Source organism: Protopterus annectens, chromosome 3.part1, assembly GCF_019279795.1.
Source record: "Protopterus annectens isolate FY-2018-M chromosome 3.part1, PAN1.0, whole genome shotgun sequence".
NCBI lineage: Eukaryota > Metazoa > Chordata > Ceratodontiformes > Protopteridae > Protopterus > Protopterus annectens.
In genome coordinates this window covers 74,406,895-74,427,167 of record NC_056732.1, presented here as the reverse complement: position 1 = coordinate 74,427,167, position 20,273 = coordinate 74,406,895, and the positions used below count along the sequence as shown (strand labels likewise).

Here is a 20,273-nt window from a genome sequence, read left to right as displayed (position 1 = left end):
TAACTTCAGTGAATGGAGGGACTGATGGAGCTGTCCTGACTGATGCATCAAGAGGTCCGGAACTTGGTCCAGAAACCAGGGACCCTGCAATGCATATTTGTGAAGAAAGGGGAACCAGACTTGACGAGGCCAGTATGGGGCGATTAGAATCATTTTGCTTTCTAAGCGAATCGCCTTCTGAATCACCTTGGGGAGAAGGGGAACCGGTGGAAAAGCGTATAGCAGACCGGGGGGCCAAGCTTGGACTAGAGCATCCTTGGGGATCTCCCCCGGAGCTGGGGTGAGGGAGAAGAACTGCTGGCATTTCGCGTTGAGGGGAGTTGCGAAAAGATCGCAACAAGGAGCTCCCCATCTCGTGAAAATCTGTGTTACCACTCTGTCGTTCAAGGACCACTCGTGAGGGGAGAGAATAGTTCTGCTCAGTCTGTCGGCTATCACGTTGTATCTCCCCGGAATGTGTGTTGCCACTAGGAAACATTTGGTAGCAATCGCCCAATCCCATACCTTCATGGCCTCTCTGGAAAGGGGGTAAGACCTGGTCCCTCCTTGCTTGTTTAAGTACCAGACTACCGACATGTTGTCGGACTGAATGGCAATCGTACCCTGGGGGAGGTGATCGTGCAGTGCTTGCAACGTTAAAAGCACCGCCCTCATTTCCAGGATATTGATGTGGAGAAGACTCTTGGTGTGCCACGTGCCTTGGACCGACCTGTCCAGATAATGTCCCCCCCACCCTGTCTGGGAGGCGTCCGTAGTCAACGTGGCCGAGAGGGATGGGGGAACGAAGGGTCGCCCTAGATTCAGGTTGGAGGAAAGAAGCCACCAACGAAGATCCTGTTTGCACGTCTCTGTGATCAAAATGTGGTGACTGAGGGGAAGGTCTTGATAAGACCACTGGACTGATAGGAGCCACTGGAGTATCCTCATATGCAACCTTGCCAAGGGGACCAGAAGAATGGTGGCTGACATGGAACCCAACAGCTGCAGGACCATTCTCGCTGGAGCGCAACGTCTGAGGAGTAATGCCCAAACCTGAGACTGCAACGTCGCTATCCTTTCCGCAGGAAGATAGACTCGCATCTGCCTTGAGTCTATTTCTGCACCAATAAACAGAATACGCTGCGATGGCAGCAATACGGATTTTGTCCAATTGAAGGTGATTCCTAAGGAGTTGCCTAGAGAGATAGTGGTTGCTAGAGCTTTCAAGAGTAGATGCCTGGAGGTGGCAGTTAGGAGCCAGTCGTCTAGGTATGGAAACACCTGGAATCCTAGACTTCTCAGGTGAGCAGTCACCACCGCCAAACATTTGGTGAACACCCTGGGGGTTGTGGTGAGACCAAAGGGCAGGGCACGGAACTGGAAATGACTGTCTCCTAGGCTGAAGCGCAAGTGTCTCCTCAACGCCTGATCTATCAGAATGTGATAATAGGCGTCTTTGAGATCTATGGAGCACATCCAAACACCTTTCTCCAAAAGCGGAGAATGGATTGCAAGGTGACCATCCGAATTTGGACTTTTCACTAATCGATTTAACTTGCTGAGATCCAAAATGGGCCTCAAGTCCCCGGTCTTTTTTGGTACCAAAAAGAATCTTGAGTAAGTCCCTGATCCGGCCTGATCTGTGGGGACAGGTTGGATGACTCCTTTTTGAAGCAGCTTCGATATTTCGCTGGCTGCAAGATCCCGTTGACTGGATGGCGGGTCCGGGATTCTTTGGGATGGTGGGGGGGGGGGGGTTGAGAGAAGGGAATAGTGTAACCTCCAGCGATGATTCGGAGCACCCATTGGTCCTGAGTGATATTTGCCCAGGCCTTTAGGTGCCTCGAAAAACGACCCCCGACTGGCTCCAGAGCTGCACAGTCGGGCACTCCTTCAGGGATGCTGGAAGGAGGAGGAGCCACGAAAGGACTCACGGTCTCCAGTGTTGTGGGGGCCTCCGCCGCCTCTGGGACGGCGTCTCCCTGAAAAATTTCCCCCTCCTCTGCCTCTAGAAGGGAAATTGCTCTGCTGCGACGAGTAAGGCTTTTGAGACTTACGGAACCACATTTTCCCTCCTCTTCGAGCCTTGGGATAAGGTCTGAAGGGAGTGGAAAACCGGGCCCCTACGGCAGTTGAAGTCTTACCCTCCTGTTCGCAGCGAGTCAAAGTGTCCTTTACCTTGGGTCCAAACAGTGAGGACCCCTCAAAGGGGGCATCGGCAAAGGAAGACTTAAAGGCCTCCGCAAAGTGACACAGGCGTAGCCAGGCTTGTCTCCGTAGAGCAACACCTGTTCCGCCGCTCTGCTCGCTCCTTCGGCTGCATAAGAAATGAGCCTCATGGACGAGTTGGATAACGAGGACAGGGTAGCCAACTGGGAGTTAACCGTTTGAGCCAACTGCTCAGGTAAGTTACCAGAGAGGGTATCCGAAAGCTCCTTGACCAGATCCCTCTGCAGTCTTGTGAAATGCGTCAAGTAGTTCAGAGACCTTAATGTAAAGGTCGCTGAAGCAAGGGTGCGCTTCCCGTACCGATCCATGCTCCTAGACTCCTTATTAGGAGGATGGACGGACGTTGAAGCCTCTGCCACATCTTGCTGGGTGGCAGATGCCACCACCAAAGCATCTACAGCCACACCTTTCGAAAGAAAGCCCTTATCAGGGGGAGCCGAAAGGAATTTATTGGGGCGAGCTGGCACCGGTTCAACAGAATCCGGGTGTTCCCACGCCCTTCGAGAGATCAAATCCAGAAGCTCATCAAAGGGCGAAGACACCCAGGAGGCGGAGGGCTGAGCCCCGAAGGCCTTGTGGAAAACCGACTCCTCAGCAGAAGGGGGTTTGGACTGCCAGTCGCCTCGTTGTTTAAGGATCTCCAAGATGTCCGCAAAGGATACATCATCTGAGGACGACTTGGGGGACCCCTCTGCATCATCGAGGTCGGTATCCGAGGTGAGAGACTCATCAGGGGAGTCAACGTGCTTCCTCTTGCACTGTTTCTTCCTAGGAGGTTCATCCGAAAGCGTTTCGGAGGGACCTCCAGGAAGAAGGGAACCCCCAATGGGGGTAACCTCAGGCCCAAGGGCTCCGCTGTCATGAGACAGGGGGATTGCAAAGGAGCCAGTCTCCGTGCCAAGGGAAGGTGGTGGTGAGATGGTAGAAGTGGCCAGAGAGGATTTGGCCAAGGCACTCCTCATGGCCTTGAAGGTGGGACCCCCAGAGTCCTGGGATGGTTCAACCCCCAAGGCCACAACAGCAGTCGTAACTCCCACAGCCGACGCACCGAGAGGGAGACTCGGAACCGAAAGGATCGGTCCCGAAGCGTCCCCCCTGACAGAGGAGGTCCGCGTACCGAACCCTAACCCAAAGGGCGGGGTTGGAGTTAGGGTCGGAGCCGACCCGACAACCTCCACCGGCCCCACCAACACTGACTCCAACGGCACCGAAGCTGTTGGAGGAGGAACCAAGATAGCAGGATGGGAAATCGGCTCCGGAGCTGACTGGGCTGGAGCAGAGATCAATTTTGCAAAGACCAGAAACTGAAAAAGCCTTTGAAGCACCCTGTCTACATCCGAATCAGACATCCTCGACGACCGAGAAGAGACCGACCGGGTCCGAGTCGACTTCTCCGCCGGCTCCAAAAGACTTGAGGACCGGCTCCGTATGGGTTCAAAAAGTATCGGCGCCGAGGGAGATTCCACCACCACTGCAATTTCCCTCAGAGCCGATGGGGACTTCGGCACCGAAGGGGAAGAGTCTGAGCGGGCAACCCTCATCGGCTCCGAAGGCAGTGGAGCCGATGGAGATGACTCGCCTCTCGACGTCCGAGCTCTCGACTCCGAAGCCAGAGGAGTAGAGGCTGGAGACATCGAGGCAGACCGTTCCGCCCTCAGCTCCGAAGTCCGTGGAGTCGACGGAGAAGCCTGCCGTGACTTTTTAGCTGCCGGATCCGACGGGCTGGTCGGAGCCGAAGATTTTTTCTTCCTTGAAGGGGAAGAAGAAGAAGATGGGGCTTCCTCAAAGGAAGGGGTAATAAGCCCTTTCAAAATCAACTTATTTTTCCTCTCTTGGAGGAAGCGAGAGGAAAAAGCGTGGCAAACGCTACAGGATTCCTGGAGGTGTTTCGGGCCCAGACAGTAAACACACAAAGAATGGTCGTCCGTAATGGACATTTTATAACTACATTTTGAACATTTTTTAAACCCTGATGGTCTATGTTCCTTCGACACACTAACTTCAAAAACTAAACTTCAAAGACTACCACAAACAACAGCCTAGACTCTAACTAAAACGCCTAGGATAGGGCAAGGCCCCTCTAACTTAAGCGGGAACGCTTACCACAAAAAACACTATTTTACCACAAAAAAATTAAAATACACATTCACACAACAATAAGTAACTGTTAAAACAGCTTTTGGGTGAGTTTTAGCAAAAACTAGACAGAAATAACTTCAGTAAGAGGCACTTAGCTCAGCCAAGTCAGAGACCACGTCTATGCTGTAGAAGCGGCAAACGAGATCTGGGGAAGCAGTAGTGGTGCATCCTGGGATACGAGGTAACTCAGCCAATAAGAGACTGCGTTCTATTGTATAGCGGCCGAGTCGGAGCCGAGGATCGGCTCCGAACCCATCTGTAGAGAATGTAGGCGAGATAGGATCACATTACATCTCAACTTAAGGACGAAGGATAATAGCTCGATGTCTTGTCTGCTGATACATCTGTCTACTACCACAAGCAGTTCACTTCAAAAATGAAAAATTTGAAACCTTTCTCTGCACTGCAAACATAATAGAGCCTAAATGGATCCCAGATGACTTTGATTTGATCAGCAACTCGGGTACTATTTGCCAGGTTGCCTTTCCAACAAAAGGGATTTTGTGGCTCATCTCAGCAATGGCAATGTTGCTCCAGAGGTAGGTGGAGGACAGACCCCATCAAGCATGGCCACAGTTAAAAGAGGGACAGTGGCATAGCTACCAAAGCTAGAATGCTGGCAGCACTGGTAGATCATATGTGGAAACATGCACACTCCTGTAAAATCTGGTCACAGACCACTGTTGCCTAACAGGGAGAAAAAATAGGGTCCGATGGTTCTCATCCCAGAGTTGTTGAATGAAGTGACACTGAAGATCTTGCTTCAGTGGGGAACAAATGAGTTACCATAACATTGGCTTCATGGTCTGCAGGTATAGGGGATTAGGAAGAAAACAGTTACGATCAGGGCTGACAGACAAGTAATTCAGTGCCTGAATCTTCACCTAGAGGAGGTACAATTTGCAACAGTGTCTACAGAAAATTTCCATCAAACCTCTTGTTCAAGAAACTGGTAACCGGTACAGCAATCATAACAACAAGAAAGAACTAAATTCTTAAGAGTGTTTCAAAGGGGTACACAAATTCAATATAACATCAGATTAAAGCAAAGATTCACTGTTTACCTCCCACTAAATGCACCAAAAGTAACCTGTAAATAACACAACTTAGCGAAGAGGACATTACACCTAAGAGAGGTGTAGGTAGGGAATTTTATGCCCAATGTGACATAACTTGTTTTGATCTCCTTCCACCTCCTTGTGCCTACTTTAGCTCCAACCCACTAGTAAGGTAATACCTGGGGTAATGAGCACGGTTCTGAAATATGTGAGCTGTAATTCTTTGATAGGAGTTGTAAAATGGGTTAACATGAAATTATGACATTATGCACTGCATTTTGTTTAGCAACGCATAAGTACAGTATAGTTCTGTAAGTAAACTTACCATAGTAGCAGACATTCAAAAGATCACTGATGCAGTAGGGTTAGCTATATGGTCTATATCCCGCCAAAGATATAATGACCAGTCAGTTTCCAAATTTTCAGGACACCTTCCACGCATTCAAACTGTGTGGCAGCTCAATCTGACCTGACAAAAAAAAAGACTTTGGGTGACAAGCCCTTCAAGCCTTTCCTGCCAACAGAGAGAGGGAGGGTGGCTGAGCCCGGAAAGGACAATGCTAGGTAGAACAAAGAATAAACACACCCTGATATAAACAACAAACCAAAACAAAAGGGGGTGGATGGATGGATCGGCTACTGCAGCAGTGATCATCTGAACATCTACTGTTATATGATAAGTTCAGCTTACACAATTGAACTATGTTCTTCATATTGATCACTGCTGCAGTAACCTTAGCTATATTAGTAGATTACACTAGCTTACTACATATGGGAGATGGGCCAAGAAGAGTCAAGGAGCCCCTGTATAAAGTACAGTTGTGTACACTTACCATAAATGTAGATGTTCGAGTGTATTCACTGTTGCAGTCATCACATTTGGGATATCTGCCTGCAGGTAGCCCTCAGTCGGCCTGAATACCAGAGTCTTGGGATTTGTGTGTCAGATGCTGTCGCTTCTTCCATGACGTCAGGTTGTCAGGGGAATAAAACATGCAGCCAACGCCATTACATCAGTTTTTCTAGCCCCAGATGTCAGGAGCCCCCTAAATAGGAAGCAATTACATGGTGTGGAACACCCCCAGCAAAAAGCGAATACCAATGATACAAGGTATGGCAAACAAAAAGGATAGGTAGAAGTAAAGAGAAGTCAGGGGGCTGGAGGGAGGGTAACCAGGACTGTAACAGTGAATACACTTGAACATCTACATTTATGGTAAGTGTACACAACTTTACTATGTTCTTCATGTTTCACTGTTGCAGTCATCACATTTGGGTTGATTCCCAAAGCTGAGGATGGGTGGAGGCAGTCAAGAAGCATTAGGGCTGGCAAGCAGGCCCTGTAAGACTGCTGTGGCAAATCCAGCTCTGGATTTAGAAAATATAGGTGAGTGGTAATGGTGAAAGTGTGTACTGAGCTCCAGGTTGCAGCTTCCAGGATGTCCCTGGTAGGGACTCCCTTGAGAAAGGCTGTAGAGGTAGATGTAGCCCTGGTGGAATGTGTTCTGATCCCCTGTGGGGTAGATTTCCCATGGTGTTTGTAGCAGAAATGGATGCAGTGTGCTATCTATTTAAAAATGTTTTGCTTTGAAATGGCCTTGCCTTCTGCCCCTGCAGCAAAGCTGACTAGCAGCTGGTCAGTTTTCCTGAAAGGCTTAGTCCTGTCCAGATAGAACCTAAGCTGCCTGTGTACGTCCAGGGAGTGCAGGATCCTTTCCCCTATATTCTGAGGATTAGGGAAAAAAAGTTGGCAAATGAATGGATTGGTTTATAGTCACACTATATACCACCTTGGGCATAAATGATGGGTTAGTCCTGAGGGAAATCCTGTCCGCATGGAAGATAGTGAAGGATTCCACGGCCATAATGTCCTGCAATTCAGACACTCTTCTTGCTGAAGTGATGGCTAGAAGAAAAACTGTTTTCCATGTGAGGAATTTTAACTCTGCTGTAGCAGCAGGTTCAAAGGGAGGAAGCATGAGCTTTTCCAATACAAAGTTAAGGTCCCAGGCTGGAGTGGGAGCTCTCCTGGGGGGACTTAAATTTTTGGCTCCTCTCAGGAACTGTTTGACCAGAGGATGAGAGAAGAGGGGTGGCTCAGCATTATAATGAGCTGAAATGGCAGAGGCATGAATCTTAATTGAAGAGAAGGATAGGCCTTTGTGGAGCATTTCTGTTAAGTAATCTAGTATATGAGGTAAGCTGGGCACAGCTGTATCTATTCCCTGAGACTGGCTCCAAGAACAGTATCTTTTCCACTTTTCTGAATAGGATTTTCTAGTACTAGGCCTCCTTGCCTCAAGGATGACATCCAGCACCTGTTTACTGAGGGTTGCTGGTGATGAGTTCAGGGTGCTAGGTTCAGGGTCTGTAGCTGAGGATGCAAAATCTGGCCCTCCTGCTGGGACAGCAGGGAAGGGGTCTGACGCAGGTGCCATGGTGGCACTACTGTCAGACTGCACAAAAGAGGGTACCAGTCCTAGCGTGGCCAGTGTGGTGCAATCAGGATTGTCCTTGGCTTGTCCTGTTTGATCTTTAGTAGAACCTTTGAGAGGAGGGCAGAGAGGGTAAGGCATAGACTGAGAGGTTTTCCCATGTAAAGGGCAGGGCATCCACTTTTCATGCTTGGCTGTGGGGAGTTCAGGAGTAACACTTGCTCAATTGATAGTTCTGACGGGAAGCAAAGAGGTCCACCTCTGGTGCCCCTCACCTGTGCCACAGAAACTTGAACATGTTGGGTTGCATTTTCCACTTGTGTGGGTCCATTAGATTTCTGCTTAAGTCATCTGCCAGTGAATTTAGTTTGCCTGGTAGAAATTGAGCTTGCAGGTGCATTTGGTTGCTCAAGGCTGTGTTTCACAGAGTCATGGCTAATCTGCAGAGTGAGCAGGAATGGGTTCCCTCCTGCTTGTTTATGTACCACATAACTGTGGTGTTGTCCTTCTTTACCAATAGTTGACCTGGAAGAATAAGGCCTTTGAAGGCTGTCAGAGCATTCTGTACAGCTAACATTTCTTTTTGATTGACATGCAGGTGCATTTGCTTTGGGCTCCATTTGCCTTGAATGCATTGTCCCGCCATGTGAGCCCCCCATGCATAGTCTGATGAGTCTGTTTTTAGGGTTTGGGAGGCAGGGGTTTGAGTGAAAGGGAGTCCCTTGTAGTGGTAGCAGGCCTCTGCCCACCAAAGGAACTCTGTCCTTAGGCAAGGAATGATAGGAATCATTGTTTCCAGGTCCTGAGAATGTTAACACCAGAGACTTTTTAAGTACCATTGAAGTTTCCTCATATGCAGTCTTGCATATGGAATTAGTAGAATGCAAGAGGCCATGAACCCTAGGGTTTGCAGTATTTTTCTTGCAGATAGCTGGGTTTTGGTGGCCAGTAGATTGAAGTAGTTTGTCAAATATTTTTTTTTCTGGAGTGAGGAATGTAATCTGGGAAGTTGTGTTCAAGCTTGCTCCCAGGAATACAATCGGTTGGCTGGGTACCAGATGGGATTTCTTTTCGTTGATGGTGTACCCCAGTCAAGTTAGAAGTCTGTTTACAAATGTCAGGTGCTGTATGTAGTAGCAATTCCTGACTGTCCACCTGAATCAGGCAATCGTTCAAGTATGAGTAAATTTGAATTCTTCTCTGCCTGCAATATGCAATGGCTGGAGCTAGGCATTTTGTAAATACCCTGAGCGCAATAGATAAGCCAAAGGGAAGTGCAGATAACTGATAATGCATAGAGCCTGCTCTGAAACATAGATATTTCCTGCATGATTCCCTTATGGGGATGTGCAGATAAGCTTCTTTTAGGTCTAGGGTGGCTAGCCAGGAGTCCTTGGTTAGCATAAGAAGCAGCTGTTGGAGAGTAAGCATTTTGAATTTTGGAACCACCAGAAAGGTGTTGAGAATAGACAGATCCTGAATAGGGCGCCAAGAGTTTTCTTTTCTGGGTACCAGAAACAGTCTGGAGCCCCCTTTGCTCTGCTGGGACAGGTTGAATAGCTTTGATATTGACAACAGAAAGTACTTGCTTCTGGGTCTCTGCCCACTCGTTTGGGGGGAGGTCTGGCCATCTGCTTGGGGTTGGCAGTGAGTGGAATTGGAATCTGTATCCCTGGGAAACAATGTTTAAGACCCATCTGTCCTGGGTAATGTAATCCCAGGTTTTTGCATGCAGGGCAAGTTTTCCTCCTATAGGTGCAAGTACTTGAGCAAGGCTTGGAAGAGTCAAGGATAAGTCATTGTGAGATTTTACCATAGGATGTCGGCTTACTACTCCCTGTTTTTGAGGTGGGAGCACTCCATTGCTTAGATCTGTGCATACCCTGAGACTGTAGTCTTGGTGATCTGCTGCCCCTGGATTTGGGCTGAGAAGGTCTGGGAGGGACTGGAAAAGACCATTTTTTTGAAGGCCAATGCCTACTGAATCTAGGTGGCTGTACCTGTAGGAAGTCTTTAACAGTTTGCATAGATTTAGCTTTTTCCTCCAACCTTTTGAGGGACTTCTTCTGCTTTATTGCCAAAAAGACATTCTTGGTTTAATGGTGCATCTAGTAATTTTGATTTGACATGGTCTGGCAAAGTATGTTCCTTAACCATGCCTTCTAAGAACAGACCCAGTGACAGCAGCCCTGCAAGATGCTTCTAAAAGGTATCAAAACCACATTGCAAAGTAAGTTTTCCAACTTGGTTAGCAGAACGCATTAACTCTTGTAAATCCTTATGTTCTGCACAATCAGGAATCAACATAATTTTCTGTTTAATTAGTTCCATAATATGTTGCTGACAGTTTAACCTATGAAACTGGCAATTTAAAGCCCTAATGGCAAGAGTAGCAGAGATGTATACCTTCTTACCTCATCTGTCTAAAGCCCTAGAGTCCCTGTCTGAAGGACTAAGGTTTTTAGCTGCTGTAGCCTTAATGCCTTAAGGTCCCTTGGAAATGGACTCTGGATCCGCAGTAAGATTTTTAAAGAGAAATTTGTGGGAGTCAGGTACTCTGTAGTACCTGTCAGGTTTCATGGGAGCTGGGGGCAAAGAATCAGGGGTAAGGTTGGATTCCAAGAAGACATCATCTACAATTGCCAGAACAGGAGGTATAGCTAGAGGCCTGTGCTGAGGCAAGTTTAAAAATTCCCCGTGTCTCTTTTTGGACTGTGAGTAGTCCTGCCACTCCCAGCGGAATTGTTCTCTAAGGGTATGCAGGGTTTCACCAAAGGAAAAATCTTCTGGTGGGGAAGCAGAGGGAATGGAATCCTCTGATCAGAATCCTCATAGGTAGATAAGGGTATGTCCTGGTAATCAGAAGGATCACAGTCAACAGACTCATGATCTGAAGAATCAGAAGGAAAATCAATTCTTGTTTTTTTTGAGGGGGAAGGCTGGCTTCCCCTAATTAAAGTAATAAGATCTTCAGCCATTCGAATCATTTGTTTCTGAGGCATGTGGGCCTGAGAATGTGCTTTAGTCATTGGTTTCCTAGGCGTAGTGCGAATTCTGGGCCTGAGAAATTCAGAATTTTTGGTTTGAAAAGAAGTTGTTGGTTTAATATGAAAATCAGAAGCCGGTGTCTGCACAGCGGCTCTGGACCCATCCAAGGTAGAGACATCCGCATGTTTCATAGTCAAAGAAGCCTGTCGTGGCATACAGGACTCCGAATGGGTCTCAGTAGAGGTCTCTGAATCTGTAGAAGCGGGTATCAGGGGCTGCGAAGGTGCCTCACTGAGTACCGGCCTATGTGGTATGTCTCTGTCTTTATCCTTACGTTTTTTCGGTGGATCGGTATTCGGATGGCTTATTGAAGCCATTTCTGAATATGGAGAATGATAGCGAAAGAATTTAGTGACAAAGATAGCCTGACGACTAATAGTTCGGGCATTAAACAAAGCACAAAACCGACAGCGAGGAACGTCGTGGTTTGGGCATAAACAGATGACGCAGTAAGAATGAAAATCTCTGTGAGGTATTTGCTTTCCACAGGCAAAAAAAATTGTTAACTTTTTCCGACATCGGTTAGAGCAAGAAAAAAGGATCCCCAAAAGGGTACTTATCTTTTAGAAGACTTCAGGTCTGAAACTCAAAAAATGAAAATTTCAGGAGGCGGACGACTGGCACTTGTGAACTGCTTCTGCTTCGGACACTGCACGGCAAGAAAAGCTGATGTAATGGCGTCAGGTGCATGTTTTCGTCATGGAAGAAGCGACAGCATCCGACGCAGAAATCCCAAGACTCTGGTATTCAGGCCGACTGAGGGCTACCTGCAGGCAGATAACCCAAATCTGATGACTGCAACAGTGAAACACGAAAAACATTGTCCCTTACAAAGCTTGACCTAGAACTAGAGAAGGAATCCAGCTTACAGTGTTTTGTAAATGTATGTACGCAGGACCAGGTTGCAACTTCTAGAACACTCCTAGAATCCAGTCCTTCCAAAAAGTCACAGATTGAGCCAAACCCCTGGTAGAGAAGGGCCTTGACCCTGCCTGGAATAGTTTTGTTGTGGTGAGTGTAAGTTAGGCAACCATTTGTAAACAGTTTGTTTTGACACAGGTTGCCCCTTTGTACCTTCACAAGAAATTAACAATTGATCCTAAGATCTGAAAGATTTAGATTTTGTCAAGACAGCACCAGAGTTGTCTATGGACATCCAAGGTATGGTGTATCCTTTCGCCATCATTTTTTTAGGTTCAGGAAAGAAAAGAGGGAGATAGACAGTTTGGCTGAAAGTAAACTCAGATATTAAAGTAGAATTATTTATCAATGAAACACTGCCCCTGTGGAAAATTAAACAGAGATTGTAACTTAAAATACTCTTCTTGTAGAGGCCAGAGCAATCAGTAAAACTGTTTTTCATGTTAAGAAGCTCAAGCCAGCAAGGTTAACTGCTTCAAATGGAGCAAGTGTTAGCTTTTCTAACACAAAATTAAGCTCCAAAGGAGGGGCACCATTTTTCTTTGTGTCTTCTTACAATACAAAACCCATTTAAAAAACATTTTGACATAAGAAAGCATTGAAGGAAGAGGATCCATGGGCAGATGCTGAAACAGCTGATAAATGAACCCTGACAAAGGAGTAAGAAAGGTCATAGGATAGTAACCCATGCAAATATTTGCAAAACCAAAGAAAAACTAGCCCTAAATGGGTGTTGGTTCTGTTTACCCCAACTAGAAAACTTTATTTTTCCCCATTTGCAAATATACATCTTCTTATAACAGATGTCAGAGTTTATCAAACAACTTTGTTCTTGTGTGAGTTGAGCCAGTCTGTGAGAAAGTATGTGGTAAGTGCCCTTGGTCACTTCCAAAAGAAGGAAAAAACATGTTTGCCTGGACCAGAAGGAAGCCACCACAATTATCTTGGGGGATTCCTTTTGAATCTTTAGAAGTACTCTGTATATTAGCGGAAAGGGTGGAAAAGCATACAGGAACATTCCTGTCCAGGGTAAAAAAAGGCATCTGTCTTCCAGGCTTGCTTGCATAGAGTCCTGGAGCAGAATCTTGCCAGCCGGTTGTTCAGATTGGAGGCAAAAGGCCTACTTGAGGAACTCTCTACAGAAGGATCACATCTTGTAAGTCCCTCCCCCCAATCTAGTTTCCACTCATGAGGGTATGCTCATGTCCTGCTCAGCTTGTCTGACATACATTTTTCCTCTGATGGAGTGTAGGATTCCTACAGAGTGAGACTGTCTTGTGAAGCTACATCCCAAACTAACATGGTTGGTCTGCAGAGGGGGTAATAACACGGTTCCTCCCTTGCTTGTTGACGTACCGCATAACTGTAGTATTGTCTGTAAAAACTTAGCGAGGTCTCAGGGACCAAAGATGATTCAGACAGTTGAATGCCTTACTCAAGGCAAGCATATATTTTATATTTATATGCTTGGTGTCCAATACACCTTACACTTTTATCCCTCCTGAAACTGTCCCCCAAGCAAAGTCTGAGGTATATGTGGTGACTGACTGCTATGCAACAGGGAGGGAGAAGGGGAGACCTGGATTTAGGGATATCTGTTGCTTCCACCAAGTGATTTCCCTTTTGAGAAACCCCAGCACTGGGATCTGAAAAGACAAGAGGTGTTGGTGCTGGGCTAAAAGTCTTCAGACACAGTTTTATCTTTTTGATGTGGAGTTTAAGAATCATAGGAGTTATAAGACCCAAAATCTTGAGGGACTCCCGTGCAGTGACCAAAGTGCGATTGGAAAATCCTATGTGGTGTCTAGCTGACATCCCAGAAACACAACCTTGTGGAAAGTACTCAAGAAAGAATTGAATGCTCTGTTGAAGTTCCAGCTTGTGTAAGAGATCACTCATCCAAGAGAGAAATTCCTGACACTTGAAAAAGACTGTACAAAGATAAGTATGTCTTCTACATATGGAAAAATGTGGATACCCTGTAGCCTGCAATGAGCTATAACTGGACCTATACACTCTTGGTGCAACGTATAATCCAAAAGGTAAGGCAGAGAACTGAATGTAATCCAGACACAAAAAACCTTAAGAAATACCTTAAGTCTGAATGAATAAGATGTGATGCTAAGTATCTTTTTAATTTAATGTTACAAGGAAACTTGAATGAAGAAAAATGGGTAACAGGTTGAAGAGTGACATCCTTTTGAATTTAGACACTATCACAAACTTAACAGGTCTTAAACATTTTCTTTGATTGGCACTAAAAATATCCTTGAATAAAATCCCTTTCCACCTGGGAAGGAGGAACAAGTTCTGTCACTCACTGGGACAGCATGTAATGAAGGATAGGTGGAAACAAAAACAAAGTCTGGTTTGAAGGATGATGAATTACCCCCCCCCCCCCCCCAGAAGGAAGGAATTTCCTCTCACTACAATCTGTAACCATAACAATCAATCTTCGGAACCCATTTGTCTGAAACTAACTTTTGCCAGAGTAAAATGGAGTTTCAGACTTTCCACAGGAAAACAGACACTTGCCAGGGTGGGAGAGGGAAACAAAATATCTTACTGTCTTATTTTTTGGGGGGGTGAAGTGGAAAGAGAAAAGTATTAATAAGCAAAACTTACTGAATATAATTTTTTCCCACAAAGGGAACATACCTGCCCAGCAAAGAACAGCCCAAGCCAACCATCAATCCTTGACAGCCTCAGAGGAGTATACTCCTTGGCAGCAGTAAAGCTCTAGGGGGCTTGGCACCCAAACTTCTCTTTTAGTCAACTCAGCTCAAGCTGTCAAACAGTTTGGGTGCAAGAAAGATGCCCTGTAGCTTTGGAAGCTGGCCAGCTGTTACATCCTTGGCAGGACATAGCCCGTATAGCTAAGGCTACTGCACCAGTGATCACGAAGATGAACATCTGACTATTAACAAAGGTGCTATCCCAAAATTCTTGAAACAAAATCTGACTTTAGCTTTGACCGTTTGCATTTCACTTTACAGAAATTATTAGTGTGCAAACCAATACATACATGTACACTGTTAGTAACACTGTGCTACAGGAGTGTTTCTGTGACATAAAACAAGAGAAAGCATTTTAAAATGACCCCATAGACCAGTAATTAGACATGTACTGTTGAATTAAAAAAAGGACACACTATTATCAACATTACCAATGACGTACACTGGCAATCTCTATACTGAACTATCTGAAGGAGGGTATCATCTGGAGCTGTAATACTGCACTGCACTTTACAGCAATGGAGAACTACATACTATTAAACAAAGAAAAAAAAAACACAAGGTGCACACACACAGTTAGGAAAAACAACCCTACTGCAGAACAGCCATGACTCTGCACTGCACTTTATAGCTAAGCAGAGGTACTATACTATTAAAAAAAAAACACAACACACCGTTTGCAAAACAGCTCAGAGAGCACAACTGGAGTGGAGGTGTGATACTGTATTGCATTTTATACTAATGAAGAGCAACACACTTTTAAAAGGTACACAGGTCATGTACTGCTAGCAATACAGCACATCTGGAGCTGACTGAACACTGGGACAGCATGTAATGAAGGATAGGTGGAAACAAAAACAAAGTCTGGTTTGAAGGATGATGAATTACCCCCCCCCCAGAAGGAAGGAATTTCCTCTCACTACAATCTGTAACCATAACAATCTTCGGAACCCATTTGTCTGAAACTAACTTTTGCCAGAGTAAAATGGAGTTTCAGACTTTCCACAGGAAAACAGACACTTGCCAGGGTGGGAGAGGGAAACAAAATATCTTACTGTCTTATTTTTTGGGGGGGGTGAAGAGGAAAGAGAAAAGTATTAATAAGCAAAACTTACTGAATATAATTTATCCCACAAAGGGAACATACCTGCCCAGCAAAGAACAGCCCAAGCCAACCATCAATCCTTGACAGCCTCAGAGGAGTATACTCCTTGGCAGCAGTAAAGCTCTAGGGGGCTTGGCACCCAAACTTCTCTTTTAGTCAACTCAGCTCAAGCTGTCAAACAGTTTGGGTGCAAGAAAGATGCCCTGTAGCTTTGGAAGCTGGCCAGCTGTTACATCCTTGGCAGGACATAGCCCGTATAGCTAAGGCTACTGCACCAGTGATCACGAAGATGAACATCTGACTATTAACAAAGGTGCTATCCCAAAATTCTTGAAACAAAATCTGACTTTAGCTTTGACCGTTTGCATTTCACTTTACAGAAATTATTAGTGTGCAAACCAATACATACATGTACACTGTTAGTAACACTGTGCTACAGGAGTGTTTCTGTGACATAAAACAAGAGAAAGCATTTTAAAATGACTCCATAGACCAGTAATTAGACATGTACTGTTGAATTAAAAAAAGGACACACTATTATCAACATTACCAATGACGTACACTGGCAATCTCTATACTGAACTATCTGAAGGAGGGTATCATCTGGAGCTGTAACACTGCACTGCACTTTACAGCAATGGAGAACTACATACTATTAAACAAAGAAAAAAAAAACACAAGGTGCACACACACAGTTAGGAAAAACAACCCTACTGCAGAACAGCCATGACTCTGCACTGCACTTTATAGCTAAGCAGAGGTACTATACTATTAAAAAAAAAACACAACACACCGTTTGCAAAACAGCTCAGAGAGCACAACTGGAGTGGAGGTGTGATACTGTATTGCATTTTATACTAATGAAGAGCAACACACTTTTAAAAGGTACACAGGTCATGTACTGCTAGCAATACAGCACATCTGGAGCTGACTGAACACTGGGACAGCATGTAATGAAGGATAGGTGGAAACAAAAACAAAGTCTGGTTTGAAGGATGATGAATTACCCCCCCCCCAGAAGGAAGGAATTTCCTCTCACTACAATCTGTAACCATAACAATCAATCTTCGGAACCCATTTGTCTGAAACTAACTTTTGCCAGAGTAAAATGGAGTTTCAGACTTTCCACAGGAAAACAGACACTTGCCAGGGTGAGAGAGGGAAACAAAATATCTTACTGTCTTATTTTTTGGGGGGGGTGAAGTGGAAAGAGAAAAGTATTAATAAGCAAAACTTACTGAATATAATTTTTTCCCACAAAGGGAACATACCTGCCCAGCAAAGAACAGCCCAAGCCAACCATCAATCCTTGACAGCCTCAGAGGAGTATACTCCTTGGCAGCAGTAAAGCTCTAGGGGGCTTGGCACCCAAACTTCTCTTTTAGTCAACTCAGCTCAAGCTGTCAAACAGTTTGGGTGCAAGAAAGATGCCCTGTAGCTTTGGAAGCTGGCCAGCTGTTACATCCTTGGCAGGACATAGCCCGTATAGCTAAGGCTACTGCACCAGTGATCACGAAGATGAACATCTGACTATTAACAAAGGTGCTATCCCAAAATTCTTGAAACAAAATCTGACTTTAGCTTTGACCGTTTGCATTTCACTTTACAGAAATTATTAGTGTGCAAACCAATACATACATGTACACTGTTAGTAACACTGTGCTACAGGAGTGTTTCTGTGACATAAAACAAGAGAAAGCATTTTAAAATGACCCCATAGACCAGTAATTAGACATGTACTGTTGAATTAAAAAAAGGACACACTATTATCAACATTACCAATGACGTACACTGGCAATCTCTATACTGAACTATCTGAAGGAGGGTATCATCTGGAGCTGTAACACTGCACTGCACTTTACAGCAATGGAGAACTACATACTATTAAACAAAGAAAAAAAAAACACAAGGTGCACACACACAGTTAGGAAAAACAACCCTACTGCAGAACAGCCATGACTCTGCATTGCACTTTATAGCTAAGCAGAGGTACTATACTATTAAAAAAAAACACAACACACCGTTTGCAAAACAGCTCAGAGAGCACAACTGGAGTGGAGGTGTGATACTGTATTGCATTTTATACTAATGAAGAGCAACACACTTTTAAAAGGTACACAGGTCATGTACTGCTAGCAATACAGCACATCTGGAGCTGACTGAATGACAGGAGTGGAGCTGTGACACTCCACTGTGTTCTACAGTGACAGACTCTGAAGTCTAGCATACTGTTAAAAAGAAGGGGGGATAAAACAAAAATCATATACTGTTTGCAATACAGTGCTACTGAAGCTGATAGCATTAATGGAGTGGAACTGTGAAATAAAGCAAAAGTGTTTGTGAAGACTGACTTGTGTACATACTACTGTTCAATTAAAGAAAACTCAAGATGTCATCAGTGAAGTCACTAAGTCTCTTGACAGCACTCAACAGTCCCTCAGCTGAATTACAAGCATCACACTGTAGTATGACAGTAGTTCATCCCAGCATCTCTTCTGTTTGCTCTTATCAGCCAAAACTAATTAATGGGGAACACATGGAACATTTCAAATTCGGTATCTAAGGCATTCTTTACTTGTGATGCACTCACCCAATGAGAAAGTAGACATTAATGCTGTGAGGCAACACATAAAGGGAGGTGAGGAAAAAATACTTACAACCTTTTTTGTAACTGTATAATCTACCTATTTGGTGCACATTACAAACTGGCACTTGCAGCCAGTACTCTCTTGTCTACTCTCACCTATTATACAGCTCCAACTCAATAAAGCCCTTCAACTACTGATAATGGAAAAGAATCCAAGCTGCTGTAACTGTTAAGTGACAACAGTATTAAGAAAACACTTCATGTATGTGCATTTTGTTAAACATGCAACACCTGACTCAATGCTTTAACCTCTCACTGTTCTGTCTTCCAGGCCAGTGAGCTGCAGAGAACCAGAGTGGAACAGTCCGATTATTTTGCGGGACATATTCTCAACATTGTGGAAAATATCTAAAAAAAAAAATATATCTACAACATGTAATTTCTGGTTTAGAAAGCCTTAGTAGCTGGAACATAAATACATCACTAGAAGCCATTTCTTGAGGCTGCTTAAATGGACAGTTAAAAACTACACCCTCACAAATGACAAAAATGAAGAGTAACAGAAGAGAGTAGTCAACTTTTAATTATTTTGCTAATAAGAGATGGAGAATATAAAGAGATTGCAAATGTGAAAATAAAAATCAGAACACTGCATGAATCATATGAATTATTTCAAATACAATAAAAGGAATAAAAAGTGACATCACTTACTTTGGAGGATCTACACTGATTCATAAGGTCAATATACTGATTTCTTCCTATACCCAAAAGTCTTAGACCTGTAAACACAAAGTGTACAGCTACTGTATTCGGTTTTATTCAAAATATTTTTCACATCTTTATTTTTAAGGTTAGTACCTTTTAGTTAATTGCTCTCAGCAAACATGGTGGAGAAAAGTTTACTATTAGACAAATACACTGGATAGTTCCTCCCTTGGCACAAAAGATGCCCCATATCACCAATTAAAATTTAATGGAATTACCATGTAGTTGAAGTGAAGCTGCGACAATAACTGTCACATAAATTATTTCAGGGAAACAAAGGTATAAAGCTATAATGGAAAAAATCATTACCACACCACATCATCAGTACTATGATCCACAACAAACCTGAACACATTTTTCAAACTGTTTCATTTTCAAGGCCCAAAATACTAAGTTAAGCCTAGTTTCTCTTATATTTTCTTAAAAGAACCTGACCAATAAGCTATTTACTTTACATGACATAATGTACCTTACAATTTATATTGCAAAATTTGTACAGGTAATTTAAGTGACTATATAAACAAGTCGTTATTTGTTTACAAATGGAAAGTGAGCCATATGAGTAACTGTAATAGTACTATACCATCTTCAGACTAGAACATCACATTTCTTCCAGTGGGCTCAACGATTATTCATGAAGGCTAAAGCATGTTTTATTACTATAGCAGTAAACTCAAACAATAGCTTTCTTTAACCACATACAGTGCGCGGATCACTCCAAAAATATTAGACTATGCAGAAGACAGACTGAGAGTAAACTTTTGGTATATTCATTAACACCATACCTCTCAACCTCACTGCAAGAAATCTGGACAAATAAATAACTGTGGGGACAAAGGCCCCCAAAACAGGGACAAACTGCACTTCTAAAGCTAGAAAGTTGATAGAAAAACACATTTTGCATCAGCATACATTTTCTGAATGATAGCAAGTCAGAAGCTCAAATGTAGGACTTTCTTTATTGGCTGCAATCCTCACTAGTTTGCCTGAAAAAAACAAAATTTGAACAGACCAAAAATATGAAGCAACAGTCTGGAAATTCTGTGAATATCTGGACAGCTGAGCTGTATGTTTAGCACCAACCTGTTTATTCACATTAAAACAAACTCAACTGCTGCAACTTTGAACTACAAAACATAAGCCTTTGAAGTGCTTGATTTAGCATGAAATTCTAGATAAAGCATTGATATAAAAAATATTTTTGCAGACCTAGATGTCATGCACAAGCAAAAAGCCAATCTGGAAAAGTGCAGTGTTCTAATTTGAATATAA

General features: G+C 44.1%; 1 protein-coding gene across 1 annotated transcript in view; it reads right to left on the bottom strand.

The window, feature by feature from the left end:
* Positions 1-20,273, bottom strand: part of FAM91A1 (family with sequence similarity 91 member A1) — a 1,899,235-nt gene that overhangs the window by 1,714,713 nt on the left and 164,249 nt on the right. The window contains exon 5 of the mRNA XM_044066590.1: positions 18,948-19,015. Coding sequence (XP_043922525.1) covers positions 18,948-19,015 — 68 coding nt within the window. The remainder of the gene's footprint in view (positions 1-18,947; positions 19,016-20,273) is intronic.